At 63.1% G+C, this 23,063-nt stretch overlaps 4 protein-coding genes across 6 annotated transcripts in view; 2 read left to right on the top strand and 2 right to left on the bottom strand.

The window, feature by feature from the left end:
• The first annotated feature begins 41 nt into the window (after positions 1-41).
• On the top strand, positions 42-2,417 carry CHLRE_16g656100v5 (uncharacterized protein). The gene is made up of 6 exons (XM_001697843.2): positions 42-247; positions 333-395; positions 496-693; positions 897-1,094; positions 1,405-1,467; positions 1,650-2,417. Exons 1-6 carry the CDS (start codon positions 191-193, stop codon positions 2,391-2,393), a joined length of 1,323 nt encoding a protein of 440 aa, XP_001697895.2. The 5' UTR covers positions 42-190; the 3' UTR covers positions 2,394-2,417.
• A 2-nt stretch (positions 2,418-2,419) lies between these two features.
• CHLRE_16g656050v5 (uncharacterized protein) lies at positions 2,420-6,861 on the bottom strand. Its single transcript, XM_043070899.1, has 8 exons — positions 6,711-6,861; positions 6,388-6,622; positions 6,204-6,278; positions 5,783-6,004; positions 5,473-5,653; positions 4,918-5,216; positions 4,514-4,705; positions 2,420-3,781 (listed from the first exon to the last, which is right to left on the bottom strand). The coding sequence occupies exons 1-8, from the start codon at positions 6,773-6,775 to the stop codon at positions 3,347-3,349; spliced, it is 1,704 nt and encodes a 567-aa protein (XP_042915541.1). The 5' UTR covers positions 6,776-6,861; the 3' UTR covers positions 2,420-3,346.
• Positions 6,862-6,961: 100 nt separating this feature from the next.
• On the top strand, positions 6,962-9,577 carry CHLRE_16g656000v5 (uncharacterized protein). The gene is made up of 3 exons (XM_043070898.1): positions 6,962-7,105; positions 7,273-7,362; positions 7,444-9,577. Exons 1-3 carry the CDS (start codon positions 6,995-6,997, stop codon positions 8,887-8,889), a joined length of 1,647 nt encoding a protein of 548 aa, XP_042915540.1. The 5' UTR covers positions 6,962-6,994; the 3' UTR covers positions 8,890-9,577.
• Positions 9,578-12,290: 2,713 nt separating this feature from the next.
• CHLRE_16g655950v5 (uncharacterized protein) overlaps positions 12,291-23,063 on the bottom strand; it is an 11,991-nt gene continuing 1,218 nt past the window's right edge. Inside the window, exons 1-24 of one of the 3 annotated variants that reach the window (XM_043070897.1) lie at positions 22,976-23,063; positions 22,811-22,856; positions 22,417-22,557; positions 21,052-21,171; positions 20,783-20,851; positions 20,408-20,599; positions 20,083-20,259; positions 19,560-19,754; positions 19,082-19,372; positions 18,817-18,864; positions 18,455-18,648; positions 17,868-18,294; positions 17,503-17,649; positions 17,085-17,291; positions 16,789-16,897; positions 16,431-16,615; positions 16,129-16,286; positions 15,792-15,957; positions 15,604-15,667; positions 15,270-15,460; positions 14,679-15,068; positions 14,411-14,517; positions 14,037-14,241; positions 12,291-13,853 (exon numbers count right to left, since the gene is read on the bottom strand). The exon at positions 22,976-23,063 is cut by the window's right edge and continues 128 nt beyond it. In XM_043070897.1, the coding sequence (XP_042915539.1) occupies positions 13,509-13,853; positions 14,037-14,241; positions 14,411-14,517; positions 14,679-15,068; positions 15,270-15,460; positions 15,604-15,667; positions 15,792-15,957; positions 16,129-16,286; positions 16,431-16,615; positions 16,789-16,897; positions 17,085-17,291; positions 17,503-17,649; positions 17,868-18,294; positions 18,455-18,648; positions 18,817-18,864; positions 19,082-19,372; positions 19,560-19,754; positions 20,083-20,259; positions 20,408-20,599; positions 20,783-20,851; positions 21,052-21,171; positions 22,417-22,509 (4,080 nt within the window). In that variant the 5' untranslated portion in view covers positions 22,510-22,557; positions 22,811-22,856; positions 22,976-23,063 and the 3' untranslated portion in view covers positions 12,291-13,508. The remainder of the gene's footprint in view (positions 13,854-14,036; positions 14,242-14,410; positions 14,518-14,678; positions 15,069-15,269; positions 15,461-15,603; positions 15,668-15,791; positions 15,958-16,128; positions 16,287-16,430; positions 16,616-16,788; positions 16,898-17,084; positions 17,292-17,502; positions 17,650-17,867; positions 18,295-18,454; positions 18,649-18,816; positions 18,865-19,081; positions 19,373-19,559; positions 19,755-20,082; positions 20,260-20,407; positions 20,600-20,782; positions 20,852-21,051; positions 21,172-22,416; positions 22,558-22,810; positions 22,857-22,975) is intronic. The other 2 variants (XM_043070895.1, XM_043070894.1) reach the window with 2 other exon arrangements.

Here is a 23,063-nt window from a genome sequence, read left to right as displayed (position 1 = left end):
CATCGCACTTGCACGATGAAACCCCACACGGAGTTGAGGACGTGGACACAGAAACGGCATCTGCCGATACAGGACGCTGTCTACTGTCGCACAAGACGCATTGCTGGCACGCATTTGATTTCACGCTCGCGTAGAAGTCCTGGCCGGCATCGAAATAGGCTTTTTGCAATCCTGTGCTTTCCTTAGCCAAATGCCGCTCGCTGGGAGCCCGCTGCTTCGGCATCAGGCTCTTCAGATAAAATGCGCGGTAGGGGTCAATGAGTGGTGGCAAGAAGGCAGTGTTCGGGCGGCGCTTGCTCGCACGGCTCTTAAATGGCGTGCCATGTCTACAGGCATCCTGTGGTAAACGAGTCGCAACCATCTCGCGGCTAGCAGGGCCAAAACGCGCGGCTGTGGTGAGTCGCGAGGAAATGCAGAGCAGCGGTTTGCTCGCTGGACCCTCCGGCTCCAGTCGCTGCCGCTGGGGCTAATATTATCTCACTGCACGCGTCTCAGGTGTCGACATGCTCGCTCGCTTGCGGTCAGCGGCGAGCTGGTGCACCAGCTGGGGCTCTGCGCCTGGCACCATGCCGACGTAGCACCCGCGGCCGGCAGCTCGTCGTGCGCTCGGTTGCCATGGTCAACGTGGACTTCGCTAGTCCCTCTCTGCTGCTTGGCACAGCGCTCATCGGCACCGGTGTGCTGCTACTGAACGTGAGCACCGACGCCTGGCCGGGGGGGGGGGAGTGGCTGGGTGGCCAGCGCGCCGCGCCACGCCACGCCGCGCGACTCCGGCCTGCCCTGCCTCTCCCACACCAGAACACAACCACAACTACCGCCATTGCACACACACCAGCATCAACTCATCCGGCCACCCTAACTCTCCTCTGTCCTCTCCTTCCTTTCCTTGACACCAGATGCGTAACTTCCAGTACAAGGTGTCGCGCGATGCGGACATCGTAGTGGCGGCCATGGTGTCCATTGTGGGCTCCACACTCATCTTCCAGGGCTGGCGCCTGGACCCGCTGCTGCTGCTTTGCCAGGCGCTGACCACCTCCGTGGCGTTCTGGTACGGCCTGGAGACCTTCCGGCTGCGGTCAAAGGAGGCGGACATGGTGCGTGCGTGCGGGCGGGAGGGGCCAGTTCATCCCAATTCCAGAACAAACCATTGCCAATCCAGAGGGGAAGGGCGGCCGGGGGGCGTAGCCGTGTGGCTGGGCGGCCGGGGCTTGATGTCAGGGCGCATACAGGTAGTGCCGTAGTGGACTGGCTGCGCTAGCGCTGGGATGAAGGCAGCACGACTTGTTGGCCTGCAACAGCCGGCGGGCATTCGTCACACCGGGAGGGTTTGAGCATGGCGCATCTGCCCGCTTCGTGGGCAACGGTGCCGAGATCTGCTGATGTACGGTGCCCTTGTCCCTGCAGGCCCCGCCGCAGCTGCCGCCTGGTGTGGGCTCGGACCCCATGTCTCTGGACGCGCAGCAGCAGGTGAGCCGGGTAGGAGCCGCCGCAGGGACCTGGGCTGGGGGCTGGGAGGGGGTGGTGGTCTTGGTCAGGCGCCACCGCGCAGCGATTATGCTCTACCAGGCTCTGCCTGCCGCAGGCGTAGCGCTGTGATGTATCTAGCATTCTAGCTTTAAGACCATGCATGGCATACCCATGCCACGCAGGCCGCCCAGCAGTACTACCAGCAACAGATGGGTTTCCCGCCCGGCGGTGCGCCCTTCCTGCCGCCCGGCGCCGAGACGCCGTACTACCCCTGGGGCAGCGCCGGCGCCTCCAGCTCAGGCCAGGCGGACCCGCAGTCGCCGTACGGCATGGGGTATGGCAGCCCGTATGGCGAGACCATCCAGTACGACTATTACGGCAACCCCATCCTGCCGACGCAGCCGCCACAGCAGCAGCAGCAGCAGCCGGAGATGGCCGGGTACGACGGCACCGCCAGCACCAGCGGAATGCCGTACGGCGCGGGCACGCCTGTACCGCCAGTGTACGGCGCCGCCGGCGTGGACCAGGCGGGATACTACGGTGGCTCGGGCGTGCCGCTCGCCGGCGGGGCGGGCCCGTATGACGGGCAAGCGGCGTACGGCGCGGGTCCCGGGCCTGCGTCTGGGATGGGCGGCGAGTCCTGGCCCGGGGCAGGCGGCTACGGCACGGCGGCGACGGGGTCAGCGGTGTCGGGTGCGGGCGGCTATGGTGCAGGGCCACAGCCCGGCGCTGCTGTGGGGCCGTCGGGGCAAGGGCAGTTCGCGCTGCCGCCTCCGGCCTCGACTGGTGGCGGAGCGGCGGCCCCTGGGGCAACATCGGGCCCAGCGTTTGGAGGAGCTGGTCTTGGGATGGGCGCGATGAGCGGCACTGGCCGGCGGCCGACGGGGCGGCTGGACCTTCACGAGAAGGTTGATGACTGGGAGTGAGCCAAGGCAGGATGGGCTTTGTTGACGCGCGTGTGTGTCTGTGAGATACTTACAGTGGAGGTCAAGTGCTGACTCTGACATGTGACCGTGTGTGGCAACAAGAACTGAGGGGGAAAAGTCCTTTCAACACCCTGATTGCTTACTGTGTATGTCTGCGCGTGCTGGTTGTGTTGTTTGGAGGCTGCAGGCTCCACGCGGGAGTCTGTTTGATGTCTGTACGTTACCGAATGTCCGAATCGGTACAGGTTCTAACGCCTGTTTGATGGGTACCTACGGCACACTCAGCGATGCGGCCTGCCTGGTGTATGGCTGTATGCGGCCGCTGATTCCATGAGCTGCAAAGACAGAGTGACATGCTGTGTGAAATAGGGAGGTGCAGGTCGCATCAATTACATAAGGGACAGCTGACTGAATTCCCAGTACAAGCACAGAACAGAGGGTGGTGAGAAGCGTAGTCCCGAGTGTGATGGCTAGAATCCCGGCCCACATGAGGGACGTGCTGACGCAGTTCACGCGCTTGTGACTTGGTGGTGCAGTCCCTTGGCGTTGTATATGTCGCCCGGTCATATCGTCATTCACACATGCGTAGAGGCGTAAAGGATGCATTGGCAACATATGAACATGAAATATAAAATCTGCACCAGCTTGTGGCACGCACACTCGCAAGTGCTGGTGTAACCTTAAGAGCCCCGAAGCTGTCAGAAGGCGCGCACATGTGGACTCGCATTTTGCGCCACTGAATGGGTTCCTCCTGTGCTGCCTGCTAGCTCTGACAGCCTCTTCTGGCATCATGCGCCTTCATTTTTACAGCATCGTTGGTACGGTACTGTAACAAGCCCCAACAGGCAATCCATCCACAGCAGAACGGTCCCCCAGCCCCCTTGACGCCCCACGTCACCCACCAGCCCACCATAACACCAACAGAAAGAAGGCCGTAGCTGAAGGTAGGCCCCTTAGCCAATGTGCATCCCCAAGCGGTAGATCAAGAGCATGGGGTACGTGAACACTACAATCGCCACGCAGCACCACCAGGAAAGAAACGACGTGGCAAAGGTGATGAATGCCAGCGACGGCATGGGCGGCAGCTCGCCGGCAGCCATTGCCTTGGCGGCCGCGTCTACCACGGACGCCGCCGCGGATGCCGCCGCTGCTACTGTTGTTGCCGCCTCCTCCAGGCCTTCTAGCCCGCCCGTCACGTCAGGCGCCGGCGCCTGAGGCCGCACAGAGGGCGCAGGCGGCGGCGCCGTGGCGGTGGTGTTTACGGCGCGCGGCGCCGGTACCAGCAGCGGGGCGGCGGGCCGCAGGTGGTCAAGGGTGCCGGCCGAGCTGCCGTACATGAGCAGCAGGGCTGTCAGAATCGTCGCAGGACCCAGCAGCTGTAGCGCCGTCTGTCATGCCGAGGGGAGGCGCGTGGGGTCAAGGAGGGCGTGTCAGACGGGCGAGAGGGCTTGGTAGAGCTGATGCCTTATGCCATGAGAACCTGCGCTTGTTCATGTGCCCACGTCCCCCGCAGGCCTTTCTCCATACCGTACCAGCAAGAGATCACCCCGCATGTAATTAATTATTTTCCCAAAAATCCCGACTTACCCCGCACCTTGAGGGGGGGTGCAGGGTACGAAAATATTTTCCTTGGAGGGGTGCGGGGTAAGAAAATAATTTTCTTCGGAGGTGCCGAGGGCGTGCCAAATACCCGGATGGGGCCGTTCTTCACGCAAAATCGTATATCGCGAGCCACGAGCCCTTCCGAGCCCTTCCGAGGAAGGCACGCGCGCTGGCGCTGGTGTTAGTTGGAAAGCGGGGTAGGGAGGCACGCGCGCGGGCGCTGGTGGGTGACACCAGTACATTCTGAACACGAGGTCTCTGTATCTACGTTTACAGGTGCAGAGCACGCAGCCATACCGCTGCGTGCTAGTGTAAAAATTTGCTTAGCCGGGGTGCGGGGTGCAAAAAAATTAACGTTTTGGGGGTGCGGGGTAAGAAAATAATTTATTTTTCGGGGGGGTGCGTGGTGATCACGTAAACGTACGGTACAATGTTTCATGTACCCGTACTGCAAGCAACGCCTATGTGCAGCTCCTTTTGCATATGCGCGCATCTCTTGCCACACACACTGGTCTCACCTGGCACACGGTGGCGTACACATTGTGCAGCCGGCGCCGCGCCACCATGTCGCGGACCTCCTTGACAGAGGCCGAGGCGGCGGCGGAGGGCGGCGAGGCGGCCGAGGTGCCGGTGAGGGTGGTGTCGCTGTGGCGCAGGACGTGCCACTCTAGCAGCCCCGTGCCCAGGTGCGCGGCGGCCAGGGGACGGATCTGTCAACACAGGCGGCGTGCACCATCAAGAATGAGACGGATCGGGAAGTAGAGTGGCAGCCACCAGCAGGGTACGCATCCCCGGAACCCTAAGCGGCCGAAGCACCTGTGGCGTCCCGGGCTGTTCCGTATCGAGCACTCCTAGCCCTGACCCAAGCCCTTTCGGCCTCCGCCTCCTGCCACAGCAGCCGCCGGGCAATGCCCTTCCTCACCGCCAAAATGAACAGAAGCGACGTGATCAGCAGCAGCGCCGGCCCCACCGCACCCGCCACGCCCGCCGCCGGCCCCGACAGGAACGTGCCGGGATTGGCAATCCCCAGCCCGCTCGCCAGGAAACCGGACATGGGCTTGATGCCGTACAGCACCACGACAAGCGGCGCGGTCAGCGCCAGCCGCAGCGCAGCGGTCACGAGGGCGGGCGGCGCGAGGTACTGCTCGGCCCACTGCGGCACGGGGCTAATGTGGGCGTACAGGCGCGCGATGCGGCCGCAGGAGCCCATGAGGGAAGCACCTGCGGGCCGGGTGCCGGTGGAGAAAGGGGTACGCAGGCCAAGTCAGGTCAGGAGGCCCGCACGCAAACGCGTGAAGATGGAAGACCACATGCACGCCACCGCACCGAGCAACTGCCACAATGGAATGGGGCACAGGCTTCAGCAAATGCAGCATGGTTGCAGTCATTCGCTCAACGGACAGGGAAAGCTCAACGGACAGGGAAACCGTGCCAAGCCCTTCGCCGATTGCGCCTCGCTCCACCCGCCCCCACTCACCTAGCAAGCCCGCCACGGCTGCAATGCCTGCCGCCACCGCCATGGGGTCGCTACGCAGCTGCGGAGGCCCTGGCAGCGCCGCGCCCGCCTCAGTCAGCTGCTGGTTGCTGATGCCGATGACCTTGAGCAGCGGGTGGTTGAGGCGGCTGGCCAAGACACGCGCCCCGCCCACGTTCCACAGCTGCTCGCGAAAGGGGAGAACAACAGCAGGGTGAGCGCGTGACATTCCGCCTCACAACCACAGCACAGCCCCCCACCAGGTGCCCCTTGCTCTCGTGGCAACCCCTTCACCCAACCAGCCCGCTCCCACCTCGTCCAGCTGCGCCGCCGCCTGACGCACGTCCCAGCAAACCCAGCGGCGCGGCGCCCCCACCAGCAGCAGGTACGCCGCCACCGCCATCGTCAGCGCCATGGCTGCGATATAGATGCGGTCGCCCACCAGGCGCAACAGCGAGCCGCCGGCCTGCAGCACCAACAGCTGATGTACGGCCCAGGCGACCAGCACGGGGCACAGGCTCCACACGAACACGTCCTGCATGGACGCATGGCGTGAGTGATGGAGCCGGCATGTCAGGGGTTGGAGCGTATGTGGGCGGGTGTGGTGGCACACAGTGGGCCCTGGGTGTGGCTGAGGCAGGGCTCATGCGTCCAATGTGCAGGAGGCCGTAGGCCCTTGCTTTGCCGTGTCGGTCTAAGGATGCAAGTGCGGCCCTGTTCGGGTCCCAAATCACCTGCCACAGCCCAAACAGTGGGCCCAAGATGAAGTGGCAGACCACGCCCCCCAGCAGCATGAGCAGCAGCACGCCCTGCACACGTAATTTGGTTTTTCACGCAAGGGGCATGAGGTGAGGCTGCGGAGAGAGCTAAGCGTCACGTTGTGACCGCGGTACGTTAGTGGGGGCCTCAGCGGCTTACCAAGGCTTCAAAGCTGCTACCATACGTTGCCGGTTCTTTGTATAGTTCAGTCAGCGCGCTTGGGCTTATCTGCTGCAAGGACACGTTGCTCTGAACGCCCTTCAGGGCCAGCTGCCGCTTATGGAGCATCTTCCGGTCCTTCTTTGTCGTTTTCCCGGCCGGCGGCTGCTCAAGCGGTGCACTCATTGGCAGAAATACGCTCAAGCCCTCCAGAAACAACGTGCCGAATGGCCGCCTGCGCAGGAGCGTTCGGGTTTTGGTCACGAAATGGAGAAATCCGAACCGACCAGCGCGAGTTCCGTCATTTCGCGTTAGTCACTCACTTGATCAGGTTCCGGAGAAGAACCATAGCCAGCAAGGGCACAGCGAATTGTGTTGCGAAGCCCATGTTGACTTGTGCTTTCCTCGAAACACGCACTGTTCCTTAGCTTTCAACAAGGATACGATGTATATGTAAACATGTGTTCTGTTAATGCTATGTGACTACCAATCAGCTTGCAGTGGGATGCTGTGCAATGTGCAGCGTCATGCAGAGACCGCGATTAGCACAAGTTCTTGACGGCATTGTAATGGAGCAAAACCCACTTACACGGGAATGAGCTCAGATATGACTGACGGGAGCCACTTAACGCGCCTCACTCCCGACTTGCTATGCCGCATTGCCAGCTTTCTGCATCCAAATGAGGTCGCGGCCAATCTCAAGCTCGTAAACCGCGAGGTAGCTGCCTGATTGCGCGGCGAGCGCCCTGGGCTGCTGAGGAGAACTATGTACACAGCAAGCCCTGCCGTTGTGTCACACTTCATCCAGCCACCTGGGCCGCGGGCCCCGACACGCCTGTCTGTTGACCCATATCTGTACTTTCCTGTCTGTCCCTTTCTGCGCAGATCTCACTGATCCTGCGCGGCGGGCCGTACAGCGTCCTGCAACTGTGCCAGCACCGGTCACACCGCCAGACCACCGTGACCGTGGCCCAGGTGGGTAACCTGACATGCCAGTCCCAACACTGCAGGCTTCTCAGCTGTCATAATTGCAGTTATTGCCAACCTTGATTGCAGAACCCCTGGCCCGGCATTGACTTCGTGGCGCACTGGGGCCAGCCCGAGCCCTGGCAGTCCCTCACACTGCCGCAACGCCGCCGGCTGTTGTGCCTAGCCGCCTCCAGCCAACATGCGCCCAGCCTTGACGCCGCGCTAGCGCACTGCCGCGTACCCGAACCGGCGTGCGTGGAGGTGCTGGAGGCCGCCGCGGCAGCTGGCGACGTCGCCACATGCGAGCGTCTGCTGCCATTATGCCTCGGCGTACACAACTACTCGGTTGAGTTGGCCGCGTTAGCGGCCGCCCAGGAGGGACAGATCGCTGTGCTCGAGTGCTTCTCAGCGCACGGCTATGCGGCGGACGGCAGCGGCCTGGGCGCCCCAGCGAGGGCCGCGTGCTATGCGGGCCAGGCGCAGGCGCTGGCATGGCTTGTGCAGCGCTACCCGCTAGGCAGGTACGATGACGGCCACGCATGGGACCTAGCCACAGCGGCTGCGGAGGGTGGGCATGCAGACCTGGCCCACCAGCTGCTGGCAAGCCACGCCCAGCCCGCGGCAGCCGTGGCGGCCTCCTCAGTGGGCATCCAGAAGCAGAGGCTCCAGAGCCTCCTGGCCGGCCTGGCATTCGGCTGCCCACTACCCGCCTTTGAGCGCTTCCACAGCTACTCACCCGCCGGCTGGAGCTGGGTGCTGGACAGCGCCACAGCGGCCGGGGCTGTCCTGTCATCCACCATGAGCAGTGCGACGCTCGACTGGGACCGGAAGCTCGCCTGGCTTCAGGAGCGGTGCAGCAGAGGCGCTTGCAGCAGCGCAAGCAGCAACCGTGGCAGCGCCGATGCCGATGCCGGCGCCGGTGTGCCACCCGTGGCATTGTTCGGCGGCCCAGCCGGCGGCATCAGCGTGCACATAGGTTGGCCCGTGGCGGCCACACGCCCCGATTTCGCCCAGCGGCTCCGCGCGCTGCACGCCATGGGGTTTACGTTTTCTGGCATGGCGGCGCAGGAGGTTGCTGAGGCTGCCGCGCGGCAGGGTAACATGGAGGCTCTGATCTTCGCCCTTGAGACTCTGGGCGGGCGTGTGACGACTCCCGTCGTGAGTGCGGCGGTGTCGGGTGGCGATCTGCATGTCCTGCAGTTCCTGCGACAGCGCGGAGCGCGCTTCACGCCGCGGGACGTCATCACGGCCGCTGGGTACGGGCGGTGGGCTGCGGCGCAGTGGATAACGGACGCCGCCGTGGAGGACAGTGATTATGGGGGCAATGATGACATGCACGAAGAGGTGGTCTGGGCGCGGGTGCTTTCACATGTGGCGAGGTCGGGCGCGCCGCTGTCGCTGCTGCAGCACCTGCACTCGGAGGCCGGAGCGGCGGTGGACTGCGCGGCAGTGGCCGCGGGTGGCAGTCTGAACGCAGAGAGGTGGGCTGCTTCAGTTGCGGGTGCAGGGCCTAGCACGAAGGTGGGCTCGTAGGCGGGCCACTTGGCGTTCAGGGTCAAGGGTGTGAAAGGGTGATGGAAGGGTGGAGTCTAGGTAGTGAATCGACAACCTACAGCTGGTTGTGGGAGAGCGGATGGACAAGACCCCCTGACTTTGGCATACAGATAGACAGCCTTAGCCTTGTGTTTAGGCTTGTATGCTGACGTATATACATTGGCCGGTAGAGGGCTTGCCGTGAAGGCTTGCGCAGCAGGTGCGGCGGCCGTCGCAAGCAGGCGGCTGGAGTGCACATGCGTGACGACGGTGGTGTTGGGATACGGTACCAAAAGTTTTACACGTGTGGGTGTCTGTGGCAGCGGCGGCGGCGGCGCAGGACCTGGCGGCGGCGCAGGACCTAAGCCCAGCAGTGGCGGCGGTGGCGGCGTGCATGTGCGTAGCAGAGGGGGCAGGCAAGGCCACATGGAGGAGGAGAGCGTGGCGCCGCGTGAGAAGCGGCGCCGGCGCGCAGGTCGAGAGCTGCCGGTGTCTGGTTTGCAGTCTTTGCTGGCGAGCATAGCGTGGCACGGTGTGGGGTAGAATTTATTGCTGTTTGTTGCCTGTTGTGCTTGTGCTTGACAGCGGGACGTGGCTGGATGCATGGCGGGCAGTGCCTATACGAACCGACCCCGGCTATGTGTCTGGGAGGTGAGGTAGACGCTTGCGGCCTCAGACTGGAGACGTGGCGTGGGCTCAGCCCACTTTTCCCGTGACCGGGGAACACTTGTCTCCATTATAGGTAACCCAGCATCCGACGCGCAAGACCGCGACTGCCTGCAGCCCGGCGCTGGCTTTGAACTAGACGAGGCTGTCAGTCCAACTTCTCACAATCAGGCACGACTCACAGTCAGTCCTTACCAACGCGCTCATCACATGTAGCATAGCATCACATACTGTCTCTCGTTCTTGAAACCAAGTTCTCTTCGTGTCCAGATGATGTGCGAACCAGCGCGCACAGTACCCTTGTCAAGTAATAAACGATGGCCGGAATTCCCGGAAAGCTGCAATCAGGAATCTATCATCGATGACCCATTTGCGCAAGAAACATACTACTACTGGTACCAGCGCCGGAGTGGACGCTGCTGCACACGTGTACAGCCGTTTCTATATGGTATTTCCCGCAACTTGGCAGCACCGTACACGCACCACGGTCACACGCCCTTCATAATCAAGTGTATTATCCACTTCATCAAAGCACCCATGCCTCCCTGTCAACCGCCCCACATGCCCCATTCTTTACTGGGATACCCACGCGCGTCACGGTCCGTGATGCGACTCAGCAGCATGCACTGTTGCAGTGCCTCAGTAATCTACGTATGTGTGATTGTGCGTGCCCATAGATGTGTGGCCTTTATTTGCAGGTACGCGTTTCAGCGTATTTCCGGCGGTCATGTGTGGCAAACGTGATGTGCGTGATTACGGATCATGTCCTGTGGCGTAAACGACTGTATTCAATGTAATAATCGTAGCGCGTAAAGTATGCATTGGGTTGGCTTTTCGCGGACGTACGTCGGAGCACGACACGCTCTTTCGTCATACACAGTGAGGACAGCACACGACAGCACACGAGTACAGTAGGCTAAGGCAATCACTTGGCGTCAAAGCCCAGATAACGAACGCGCACGTGGAAGGCGCGCGTCCATTCCCTTCACCTTACAACGGTGCTGCAACTCCGTGCATCATGGCAGCTAGGGCGCGCCAAGTCGCCACCTGCTAGGCTCAGCTCCATGCAGAGCGGTTGCCGAGGCTTCCGGCAGAGCTGGGAAGGCCCGAGTCTTTGCCCGTCACGTTACGGTGTTGTGCCACGGTGACCGGCATAAAGGGCGTCACCTGGCTTGAACTTCCTTGCCACGCCGGGCCTTGACATGCGGCCGCTGACCACAGGCCTTTAGCGACTGGTAGCAGCAACTGCACGCAAAGACGTGGGGCCAAACAAGGCGCAAGAGGCAAGCAGCTTGAGTACATGTGGCTAGCAACTGTACAGGAGCACAGGCGGCGGCACAAGTCGCACTGACATCTGAGCATGCATGCGCTTACGCACGTTGATGCAATCTTGGCAGACCAGGCAGGGATCACGTGGCGGGGAGGGTGGGAGCGGAGGAAAGGGAGGAGGCGGACGTGGTGGACGTGGAGGCGGGCTGGGGGTGGCGGTGAGGGTGGCTCAGGCGAGGGAGGCGGAGACGGTGCAGGCGACGGCGGCACCGGGCTCGGCGGGGGTGAAGGAGGAAAGGGCGGGGAAGGCGGGGAAGGACTGGGCGGGCTTGGGGGCTCGGGACTGGGCGGAGCGGGCGAAGGAGGCATAGGAGGCGGGCTGGGCGGGGCCGGCGAGGGCGGCACTGGGCTGGGAGGAGCCGGACTGGTTGGCGATGGAGGAAACGGGCTGGGGGGTCCAGGGGGTGTAGGGCTGGGTGGCAGCGGCGGCGACGGCAACGGAGGAGCAGGGCTTGGAGGTTCGAGGCTAGGAGGGTCCGGGCTAGGCGGGGCAGGGCTAGGTGGCTCCGGGCTGGGTGGCTCCGGGCTTGGCGGAGGTGAAGGAGGAAAAGGGCTGGGCGGCGCAGGTGACGGAGGTTCTGGGCTGGGCGGGTCCGGGCTGGGTGGCGCCGGCGAGGGCGGCAGAGGAGGCACTGGGCTAGGTGGTTCCGGGCTTGGGGGCATCGGCGGCTCCGGACTGGGAGGTAGCGGCGGTGCGGGCGAAGGCGGTTCAGGAGAGGGCGGCGCCGGGATTGGAGGTGCAGGACTGGGAGGCTCTGGGCTAGGCGGAGGTGAGGGAGGCGACGGGCTAGGAGGCGCGGGTGACGGGGGTAGTGGGCTAGGCGGCTCTGGGCTGGGAGGCGCAGGCGAGGGTGGCAGAGGAGGATTTGGCGAAGGCGGCTCCGGGCTAGGAGGCAGCGGTGGAGCCGGGCTGGGTGGTAGAGGCGGTGCGGGCGAGGGCGGTTCAGGAGAGGGCGGCTCCGGGCTGGGAGGTGCCGGGCTGGGCGGCTCCGGGCTAGGCGGAGGTGACGGAGGTGACGGGCTGGGCGGCGCAGGCGACGGAGGGACGGGGCTAGGCGGCTCTGGGCTAGGCGGCACAGGCGATGGCGGTACGGGAGGGGCTGGGCTCGGTGGCTCTGGGCTTGGTGGCACCGGCGGCTCCGGGCTGGGCGGTGCAGGAGGAGACGGGCTAGGGGGCATAGGCGGCTCCGGGCTAGGCGGCACTGGTGGCGCCGGCGAGGGAGGAGCCGGGCTGGGTGGTGCGGGGCTGGGCGGCTCCGGGCGGGGCGGGGCAGGCGAGAGACTGGATCATGGCTTTGAGTATTACCTAAGAGGAGCTGCAATACCAAGTGCAATAATGTCAAGCACTTGTTGCTAGTGAGTTCTCATCTGCTGACTAGGTCCTGTGAAAGTATAACGGGAACTAAGAATTGGCATGAATAACAAGAAGCAGCAGCCCACGGGCGCCGGTTCGAATGTAGTACAGTTGGCGCTTGTCGGCCTGCCCGTGTGACACGCACGGCGCGACGGACAGAGCCGGGAATTGCCGTTCGGTTAGCGTCTGGTTGGGCAGCTACTGTAACTCTGTCAGGCTCCTTAGACTCTCTCCCAGTCCACTTAACCATGCCGGTCGATCGACGCAATTCCGCAGCTGCTAAATGTATCTCGTAGCACCCACACACCAGCAGCAACACTGGCCGCCATTCCAGAGCCGACAGTCACTGCATTCACACATTCCGGCAACGTAATTGCAGTGCGCCGCCTGCTGCATCTTTCCGACCAGCAGCGGTTGACCGCAGCACGCAGGCAGGTCAGCCTCGGTCACTGCCTCGCCGTGGGAGGTACCCATTCCCGCAGCGGCTTTCATAAGTGAACCCTGGCGTCCCGCGTCCCAAACAGACTGGACCGCCAGGTCCTCATGTGCGCTTTGCAGGATTCACCACACGGTAGGTGGCATTGCTGCTAGCGGGGCTACTAGACCAACCGCCTACCCCATGGAGCCCCCTGCGTCCACACCTGTCACGCGCGTGTACACCAAATGCCTCATCTCGGCCCCACGCAATACCTATCGACCCTCCACGCGCACCTCGTCGCTGCACTTCAGTGCTACCACATGCTCATGTGACTCACAGCATTGCCTTTCATGCACGTGCGTGATACGTGCTGCAAGGAGACGTGACCGCTGTGCTCATCGCCGTACATGCTACAATACTTCCCCAGTGCCGCGGATGCCACGCCCGCCACACTCCATTTTCTTGATGTTTTGGTCACTGATGCAGCCACGACAAGCCACACCACACCAAGTGAGCAAGATCGTCTTCAGCGAAGCTGCTTATTGCAGCAGTCTACGCCGTCAAACGACTAGACACGGTAGAGCTCGATACCATGTCCAGGTGGTTGGATGCTTGCACGTATATAAGAAGACACAACCCCCCAATCAATTCAGTAATAGTTGAGTTCGCAACGGATTGGATTTGAATGGCGCTCGCACACATACCACGGCGCCAATAAGTGGCGCGAAAGGAGACGAGTCATCAACCAGGAGGCCGCCTGTACCTAGGCACATCCTCGTCTCGTGACGACCGCCGGCATTGCCCCCACCCGGACCACGCCGCCAAACACTCAGCAACCCCTTGGCGGCCACGTCACCGCCGCCCCAGTGCCAAGCTGCTGCCTGCCCGCTCGTGGCCACCGCCGTGCCCGCCGTGCATGCCCTCGTCGTCGCCGCCATGCAGCGGGCCCATCATCCGCTTCTGCTCCACCACCCATTTCCGGATATAGTCCAGCTCGCTGTTGATGAGCTTGAACTCGGCGGCGTTCTTGTCGCGTATGTCGCGCAGCTGCGGGTCCACGGTGCGCTTGATGGCCTCCATGAAGGCGCGCATGCGGCCCTTCCACTCGCCGTCGGTGGACTCGCTGCTGGCCATGAACTTGTTGAACTTCTTGTCGGCCGGCACCAGCACGTGCAGGTAGTCGCCCAGAAGCCGCTCCTGTGAAGATGGGGCGCGGGAAGGGAGGTTAGATATCAGCGCGTGTGCACCGCGAATGATACCCTAACATCTTGGTTGCAGTTGTGAAACGGGTTGCAACTTGAATAGCGCGGTTGTCGTACGCCCGCCCCACGGTTCGGTGCACGAGCCCTGCGCCCTTGAACCAGTGCTGCGCGCACCCACCTGCAGCTTGTCGCGCATGTCCTTGGTGAGCAGCGACTCCAGGTCCACAATGAGTCGTGCGCGGTTATGCAACACCTCAATCTCCTCCGTCTCCTTGATACGGTCGTAGGTGTCGTTCATGATTGCGATCAGCAGGTTGACCAGCACGATCAGCATCAGAATGCCGTACGCGCTCATCATCAGCACGCTAAGCCGCGACACGTACCTGCGGTTACATCGATGACAAAGAGGCAAAGTTGTTAGGCACAGCCCGGTTGATCCTACCAGCTAGCCCCCTCCCCATTACTGCATCCTCCTGCTGCGAACCGCGGCGCCTCCGTACGCGTCCGTGATAGAGCTGCGGCCCCAACGCACGGGCAAAGGCGCGCTCTCACCAGGCGTGCTCCACGTAGATCATGTCCAGCAGGTAGTCGTACTGCCAGTCGCCCAGCATGACGCTGAACAGCTTGAACGCCACCGCCTCGTACGTGTTGCTCTCGCCCTGCAGCGGCACAATGCGACAGGGCAGTTGTTGGCACCATTCACAGTCCGGGGGCGGCAGTAGCGCCGGGGAGTATGGACACAACATCGCTCCACTGCGCTCCCCACGAATCCCCTGCCCTCGCAGACACCCGCCCACATGCACCCGCGCGGCCGACTCACCAGTAGCACGGCAAACGCGATGGCGAAGCCACCGAAGATCATGGCCAGCAGCGCGAAAAAGTATCGCATGTCCTTGATGATCTCGATCACCATGCGCATCAGGCTGCCCATAGAGTCCGTCATGGACGCGAAGAACACCAGGCGGACAAACAGCACCAGCGTCTCAATGGCGCCCACCGCCAGGATGACGTCGTAGGTGTAGCTGGCCCACACCATGCCGAACAGCACCATGAACAGCGCAAAGGACGCCAGGTCCACCAGGTTGCCCAGGTAGTTGCGCCACGTGCGCCACGTCAGCTCCATCATCTGCGACACCTCCTCCGCCAGGCCGCCCACGCTCATGAGCCCCAGCACCACCAGCAGCGCCATAATCTCAGGCTGCGAGTTCACCTGCGAGCCGCAAGCGCCGAAGGACACGGGATGGAGCGGGGAGTTAGGCCGGGAGTACGCGCAGTGCCTCACGCGCCGCTTCGCGCTATCGCAACCGCAGCGTCTGTGCTATTGCCCGTGTGCACCCGAAGTGAGCTCCATAGCCCTGCAACCCGCGTGGCCTTGCGCACAACGCCAACAGCCCCTGTGCCCGAGACGCACCTTGGACATGTCGCCGTTCTCCTGCTCGCCCGCATTCCGCATCACCAGCAGGAAGCCGCCGAAGAGGCTCATGAAGATGATGTGCGCCAGTGCGCTCATCAGCATCAGCATCTGCCCAAACTCCTGCCACTGCACAGTGATGGCGGCCTTGACGGCAGCGAAGCCGAACCAGCGCACCGGCACATCAACGTCTGCAGGAGCGGCGAGAGGAAGCATTAGGGTTACACGCCTTCGGCAGGAGCTACCGTACAACATGGCATCGCTCTTGCAGGTGCACTAGAACGCCCGTCACGTAGGCGAAACCATTGCAGACAGCACACCAATTCGCGCGTACCTATAAGGCCAGTTAAAATGCCCTTCACGCTGCCCAGGTCCGCCACGCCCTTCCAAGGGATGACCTGCGGGCAGCCATAGCCAACGAGAACCAAGTTAGGAAGGGTTTTGGGCCGCGTGCTTACGCACTACTCTGCCCCCTGCCTATGCGGCTAGCTTGGTGCGACTTGCCGTCGCCCATTCACTCACCAGCGCACGTGCGTCCACGCTGTGCCCGTGCTGGTCGCCCCAGGCGTCCCACTCCCAGCCCACGTGCCGCCACCAGGCCTTGACGGTATCCCGGATGTACAGCAAGATATGCATGAGCACGAACACCGGCCAGCGGTGCAGCAGCAGCGGGTTGCACACAAAGGCGCTGCGCATAGAGACAAGCACATAGGTAGAAACAGGTGGAGTTCAGCACGGTGTAACAAACAGAAACGCGTCGTAGTAACACGGCATGCGAAGCGCGCCCGGGTCCAGTCGAGTGCGAGCCCCGCCGTGCCCTGGCCCCGATTCCCGCAAATTGCGCGTGCCGCTCCCATACCTGAGCACCAGGTTCTGGTTCTGCCGCTGCTTCTTGGCCCAGCCCTCCATGGCCTGGCTGTTCTCGATGTAAACCTGCGTGTCCTTCAGCTTGTTGTCGTACGCCGACTTGAGCGCCGTACACAGCGGGTCGTTGGGCGCGTAGATTGTGTCGATGAACTGTGGGGTTGGTCAGGTAGGCATAGGCTTAGTTACAACACTGCATGTGGAATCATCGGCCCTGAGGGCGCTGGTCCCTACAGTCGCTCATTGCATTCTTGCCCGCTTCTGTTCAACTACGAGCCAGTTGCGCCCCTACCTTACCTTTTTGTCCCATGGCCGCAGCGTCCAGTGCCCCTGCGCGTCCTTGGTCCCCTTACGCCAGTTGGTGAGCAGCAGCTGCACGAAGTGGTGCGTGTACACCGGCTTGTACAGCTTGAGCGGGTAGATGTTGTACAGTGGGTTGCCGGGGCGGAAGTTGGTGTACACGGTCGCCTCGTTCATGGACCCTGGCCACGGCAGCCACACAGCACCGCGCAAAGCAACCATGTCAGATTAATGGCAGGCAATTGTACATGTACGTACGGGACTACAGCCTAGACACGTGGTCACGTGGAAAAAGATGAGGTTGCAGGCCACACGGTACCACCAGCACGGTATCAGCAAAGGGCGCGTCGCTCACCGGCGTCCAGGATAGCCTCAATGATGCGGAAGGACAGCTTCTCGCGAAGCATCTCCTTGATCAGCTGCGTCATAGGCTCCGCCTTGAAGCCGGGCACGTCCTCGGGCGGCTGCGGGCACAAGCATGTGTGGGCCGTGATGGCGCCAGCTGAAGGAGGCACGCAACCACCACCACTCTGCCATACCCTGTTCGCAAAGCACCCTGTGCATGCTGGTACGGACCATCGAAATTGGCCCATGCACACAGCACCTACACACACAATCGCAGAAATAGAACCCTCATGTGCACATACACACCTTGGCGCAGCGCGCAATCATGTCCACCACGCGGCTGAGCAGGATGCCGTTGGAGATGAGCTCCTTCAGCTCCGCGCCCGTGAAGTGGTTCTCAATCAGCACCGCAAAGTGCTCGCGGCTCGTGTCCCACTCCACCGCTGCCTTGTACGTGCACTCAAAGGGAATGCCATAGTCCGCCAGTGCGTCCACCACGTGCTCCGAGTAGCCCTGTGTCGAACAAGGCACCCAGAAGTTCAGATGAGCACGCAATCGTGAAAATGTGGATCCTTGGCGAGCATATCCATGGTGGCTCCTGTTCCAGCGCGGCGCGTCGTGCACACAGCAACGCTTTCGTGCAGGCTTGCCTTGATGTGGGTCGGCCGGCTCCTCCCGATACAGCCCCCTGCCCTCCCCTGCCGCCCCTGCCTGCCAAGCGCACCTTCTCGTCCGACAGGTGCTGCAGCTCAGGCGCGCGCCAGGTGAAGTGGTTGCGCACGTCGCTGCACTTGACCAGCTGGTCCTTGCGGTGCAGCAGGTTGGCGCTCACTTGCAGCGTGGCCAGCTGCTCCAGCACGTCGCGGGACACCTGTGGAGAATGCAAAATAATACGTCAGGCCGGGCGACGATGTGGAATACCGTAAGGCCGAGGAAAGGCAGCAAAATAAAGTGGCATCGTGAGCGCTTGGGCAGGCTTAGCTGCTGCAACACAGCGACCTGGACCGGGAATAAAATTCCGGACCAGAAGCGTCACAAGGGCTGGGTTAGCTGCTCAAGGCAGCTGGCAGGCCGCTGGCTCCTACTCACCAGGTTGAGCAGCTTGGCGCAGCCCGACGGAAAGCGCAGCGCCAGCTCCTTGAGCAGGTCTGTGGATATCCCCGTCACGAACACCGCTCGCCGATCCTTGCTGTTCAGGTTCACCCAGCTGATGATGCTCTTCACCGCCGCGTCCACGTTCATGCTCTTTCGGGCCGCCACCGCCGCCCACAGCACGCGCTCCACGTTCAGCGTCTGCACCGCCAGCTCATTGCTGAGCTTGCGTACCACCATCATGCCGGCCGGCGCGCTGCGCTCCTTGGCAATGTCCTTGCCGGCGCCATCAGCGGCCTCGTCCTCGGCGATCGCGGCTGCCGCCGCGTCCAGCCCCACGCGCGACCGGCGCGACGCGTTGCCGTTGAAGGCGTTGCCGCCGTGGGTGGACTTGCCGCTGTTGCGGAACTTCATGGACAGCGCCCTGACAAATTGGAACCAGCATGAAGAACGGCACGGGCAGTCAGAAGTTCGCTTCCTGTATCAGTATGCATTCACTGCAGGCTGCCGCTGCACGTTTTGCGCAGTGCCACGACATCCGTGCAGACGCCAGCTCCGGCCGCGGCCGCCCAGGGACGACGCACCTGTGCCGGTTGAGGATGTCGGCCTGGGGGCGGTAGTGCTCCTCCGCCAGCGAGTTGCGCTTCACATCCCGCAGCAAGTCCAGGAGGCGCGAACGGCCGCTGTCTGACTCGGTGAAGCCCTCGGCCGTGCGCTTGTTGGCGATGAGCGAGGCGAAGTCCTTGAAGATGGGGTACTGCGCCATATCGTTCAGCACCTGCGGAGCATGACGTGCATATTCTGGTGAGCTTGCCAGTGTGGTTGTAAGTGTGGTCCATTGGTAATGGGCCGGCAGGATTGCAACGAGGCCCAACGCAGCGCGGCGGGGAATGCGCCATGGGTGACGTGCAAGGAGGACAACCGGACGCTGCTCGGCACCACGCACATGCTGGTCTGCCTTCTCGAAGAACGCCTTGACCACCACGTAGTTGACCTGAGGAGCGAGGGAGCGCAGGGCATCGATGCCGGGTGCCAGTTGCTGGGTGGACGAGTCAATGGTTGGATGGGTGGACGTGTTGATATGCGCACGGTTGCCCGCGATACTCCCTCCGTTCCAGCCCACGCAGTACCCGGACCCTCCACATCTCCACTTCCACTCATAGACAGTCGCACCGAAGCCCGCCCTGCTGCGCGGCTCCAGGCCCCCTCACCGCTTTGAGTCCCTCCACTAGCTGCTGGTAAATGAGAATCTTGCCCTGGTGCGCCGCGCCCTTGGCGCCGCGAGCCAGCGACAGCGACTGCCGCCCCGTGAGCCCAGAGGGCGCCCCCGCGCCCGCGCCCGCGCCTGCCGCCGCGCCCAGGCCCGCCCCGGGTGCCTGGCCGTTGCTGGTGGACATGTACGTCAGCGCCGACACGGAAGCGTAGGCGTTGGAAGAGACCGAGTGCAGCGAATTGGGCCGCAGCGACTGCACGAAGCCCACCACCTCAGAGTCCGACATGTCCTGCTTGCGACGGAGGAGACAGCGGGAGGAAAACGACATCGTGGTGAGCCGATGTGCCAGTGGGGAGGTAGCGGCGGATCACATTGCAGACTACCAGCCCCGGTCCGCCCCCTGCCGGCCACCGGCACCGCTCGCTAATGCGCATGACCTCCAACCCCTTCAGCGCCACACGCATTCGCGAACGCACCTGCAGCTTGCAGAGCAGCGTATGGAAGAGGTCCGGGAAACAAGCAATGAGCGGCCCCATGGTGGCCTCCCAGTTGCAGGAGGACAGCGCCCTGGGGCACTCGGCGGAGATGAGGTCCAGCATGATTTTGCTCAGCTTGTAGTTGTTGTACGACACGGCGGCCTGCACGTACTCCCACAGGTCGCCGTACTTGCCCTGTGCGTGGCGAGGGGAGGTTGCGGAGATGATGAGTTGCCAGCTTCGGGTGTGGGTTGCACGCACCCAGCGCCGCAGCGACACCGGCTCCACCGCATCCGGCCGCACGTGCAGGCCCCGCATCCAGGTGCACCTTGCGTTACGCCTTACACGTCGAGCTTAGACATCATCACCGCCCGACTGCAATCCCTCCCAACCGGGGCCCATGTGTGTCTGCCCATCTCGCCTCCCCTCCCACCTCCTTTTCGCCCAGGTCCTCTGCCACGCACCATCCTTATCGCCACGCAGGCCTCCTATCCCAGCCCCTTCCAGCCAGCCAGCCTCTCACCTCGCCCTTGGTGTACAGCTCCTTGAACAAGCGCTTGATGATGGAGCCCACCTCGCCGCCCGCCTCCGCGCTCCGCGCCGCCGCCGCCACGTCGCCGCCCTCGCCGCCGCCGCCCTCACCGCCCGGCCCTACGGACACTTTGTTGACCAGCTGGTTGATGGCCACAAACAGCATGCGCTGCGGGGCGTTGGTGGAAGGATCGCAGTGGAGGGGGTAGAATTGTCGGGAGTGTTCGCAGGATAGCAAATGGCCGCCTGCAAATGCCACTCAGCAAGATCCGGCTTTCCACATCCTGTCCTGCAACCCCAGGCAGCGGCACACGCACCTGTGTGTAGTCCATGTTGCTGCTGCTGAGCGCCTTGGCCCACTCCTGCTTGGCGCGGTTGTCGTCGTCATCCTTGCCACCGCGCACCGCCTCCGCCGCCGCCGCGGCCTTAGCTCGCTCTGCCTTGTCCTTCTTCTCGCGCGCCTCCTGCTGCTTGATCACCTCAATCATGAGCTGGGCGATCGCGGGCGTCTGGCATGACAGAGAGGGGCGGGGGCGACAAATTACAAACGGACACCGTCAGGCGCGGTCTGGCACTCTTGAGGGCACGGCGTAGCATGTATGAAACCCTAGTCACACATACCACTCTGCTGAGCCTCCCGCCCTGCCAAACCGTCGTCGCCGCGTGCATTAGATGCACCCCACGCCACCTACCGGCACCACGTCCTCATGCTGCACCACAATTCGCAGCAGCTCCTGCAATGACTCCAGCGAGGGAGCCACCTGCACAGGCAAGCAGACGGGCGATAGAGGCACAAGCGGACGTCAACGCGCACGCATGCACGGCAGCCCTTACGAGCCCCAAACAGTCCCATGTGTTCTCTCAATAACGATACACAGAGAAAGACGCACGCACTGTTAGGCCTCCTGCTAACCCTTCACCCCGTAAGGTTCATACGACTAGCAGCCCTCCACCCGCGCACCTGGAACGCATTGTTTCGTGTGATGTCCAGGATCTGCGGGTTGGCGCCCGACTCCAGCAGCAGCACCGCCACCTCGTGCTGCCCGTGCAGCAGCGCGCCGTGCAACGCCGTGAAGCGGATCTGTCGCAGGCGGCAGTGCAACAACAGGCAAGACGACCCCCTAAGTTGGTTTGCGAAACCTCGGCGCAATACAATTTACAAGAGAACTTGCAATATTGCTCTCGACCGCTGGACACGCCTCCTCCAGCCTCCGCGGACGTGGAGCACGCGTTGAGCGCAGCTCATAACCGCCCTGCGCGCTCTTGCCGGCCTGCAGGCCACGCCAAGGCTGTGCCCCCTTCACAGCTGTGTGGCGCCGTGTACCGCGCATCCCAACGCTCCGGCGGCGCCGCAGGTCGGCAGCTGGAAACCTGCGGCCGCCGCCAGCAGCGCGCCCGGTTTGGGAGCGGCTCTGAAGAACGTCATGCCAGGCAACGCTGTCCACGCGAGTGGCCAGGCGTTATGCTTTTTTCGCTGCTCTGTCCACCCGCCGCTTGCTGCAACAGCAGCTAAGCGCTACTTGAACACTGGCGGCCCCGACCCGCCCCCGACCCGGCAGCCGGAAAACAACCCGCGGCAGTTGTGAGGCCCGGGCTGCACGCAGTGTGCGTTGATCGCATGCAGCACTGCCAGCACACAGCACTGCGCTGGCCGTGCTGCCACCGCTGCGAACACGTTTGCCCATAACTGCGACTGTCTGGCCTGCTCTGCTCTGCGGCGCCGGTCCCCAGCGTCAGCCCCCGTGCTTGCAGACCGCGAGGGGCGGCCACCAGTGCAGCCGCATAGGCAGTCCAGCACCAGCCTGGCTGCCAGCTGCCAGAGATGTGACGCCGCAGCGCACTGCAGCACCACTCCCCCATCGGGCAATGCCACCTGCTTCATCTCGGCCGCCCACGGCTTGCGCTCCAGCGCGCCCGCCCTCGACTCTGCGCTCAGCAACTGCCCTGTGTGAATGGGGCACGTCGCCGCAGCCGCAGCTGCAAGCGCTGCCCGCCCTCCACGTGGGCGTAAGCAGCCCGCATCCTAAAGCCTCCCGGCTGTCGCCGCTGCCGCTGCTGCCGCTGCTGCCGCTGCTGCCGCTGCTGCCGCTGCTGCAGCTGCTGCAGCTGTCGCTGCGCCAGTAGGCATGCCGTAACAGCTCCTGCCGCCAGGATGGGCGCCTGGGGAGTCCCTTAAGCTGCTGCGGTGAAGCCGCTGCCGCCAGCGCCAGGGCTTTCTATTGCGGCCTTAGCAACCCCTGCTCACTCGCGCCTTGCGTCACCGCAATGCACCACATCCTCCTTCGCGAGCACCACCACGACGCTGTCCCTACCCGGCCGCCCCTACCTGTGTGTCCTGGTGGTTGAGGTATTCGTTCCGCTTGTTGGTGTCCTTTCGGTTCACCGGGTTATCGTACGGCTCCAGCAGCACCCCCACCATCTCGCTGTTGCCGTAAGCGGCGGCGCACTGAAGCGGAATGCAGCCATACTACGTGCGTAGCAGGCAGTTGGCAGAACGCCATGTTTTAGTACTCCAAAGGAGACAGTGGCCCGCCGAGTGTACGACGGAGGGGCGAGCAACGTAGCACCTTAGCAGCAGCCGGCACAGCAGACCTGGCACGCCGCCCCCCCCCCCCCCTTACACAAACCCAACGCCCGACGCCGCCCTGGCGCGAATCGCCCCTTTTCGCAACAAACTGCGATGGCCCCGAACGCCCCAACACTACAGGCGCAATGCCCACCTTGTCCACCACGTATGTGACGTCGTGGTTCCGCCGCACGAGGTACCTGTCCCACACGTCCGTCAAAATGCTCACTTGTGCCAGCTTGTCAGGTACAGCTGCTTATGGCTCATCCACAAATGAAACTTTGGCAACGTGTCACACAAGAGTTGCTCGCATCCGCACCTGGCTAAGCGGGAAACCGGTGCATTGCCTCAGGCGTCGCAGCTTGATAGCGTCCGCCAGAGTCGTGTGCCCCAGCATAGCCACATAG

This window comes from Chlamydomonas reinhardtii, chromosome 16 (genome assembly GCF_000002595.2).
Source record: "Chlamydomonas reinhardtii strain CC-503 cw92 mt+ chromosome 16, whole genome shotgun sequence".
Taxonomy (NCBI): domain Eukaryota; kingdom Viridiplantae; phylum Chlorophyta; class Chlorophyceae; order Chlamydomonadales; family Chlamydomonadaceae; genus Chlamydomonas; species Chlamydomonas reinhardtii.
This window is presented reverse-complemented; position numbering and strand designations above follow the sequence as displayed.

Bases quoted from the DNA above. Each gene is read 5' to 3' on its own strand.
- CHLRE_16g656100v5 (XM_001697843.2), top strand. From the start codon at position 191: ATGCCGCTCGCTGGGAGCCCGCTGCTTCGGCATCAGGCTCTTCAGATA. The intron at 396-495 runs GTGAGTCGCGAG...CACGCGTCTCAG, and splicing joins GGCCAAAACGCGCGGCTGTG to GTGTCGACATGCTCGCTCGC. The intron at 1,095-1,404 runs GTGCGTGCGTGC...TTGTCCCTGCAG, and splicing joins GGTCAAAGGAGGCGGACATG to GCCCCGCCGCAGCTGCCGCC.
- CHLRE_16g656000v5 (XM_043070898.1), top strand. From the start codon at position 6,995: ATGACTGACGGGAGCCACTTAACGCGCCTCACTCCCGACTTGCTATGC. The intron at 7,106-7,272 runs GTAGCTGCCTGA...CTTTCTGCGCAG, and splicing joins TCAAGCTCGTAAACCGCGAG to ATCTCACTGATCCTGCGCGG. The intron at 7,363-7,443 runs GTGGGTAACCTG...CCTTGATTGCAG, and splicing joins CCACCGTGACCGTGGCCCAG to AACCCCTGGCCCGGCATTGA.
- CHLRE_16g656050v5 (XM_043070899.1), bottom strand. From the start codon at position 6,775: ATGGGCTTCGCAACACAATTCGCTGTGCCCTTGCTGGCTATGGTTCTT. The intron at 4,706-4,917 runs GTGAGGAAGGGC...CTGTGTTGACAG, and splicing joins CGCTTCTGTTCATTTTGGCG to ATCCGTCCCCTGGCCGCCGC. The intron at 3,782-4,513 runs GTGAGACCAGTG...TCGGCATGACAG, and splicing joins TGTACGCCACCGTGTGCCAG to ACGGCGCTACAGCTGCTGGG.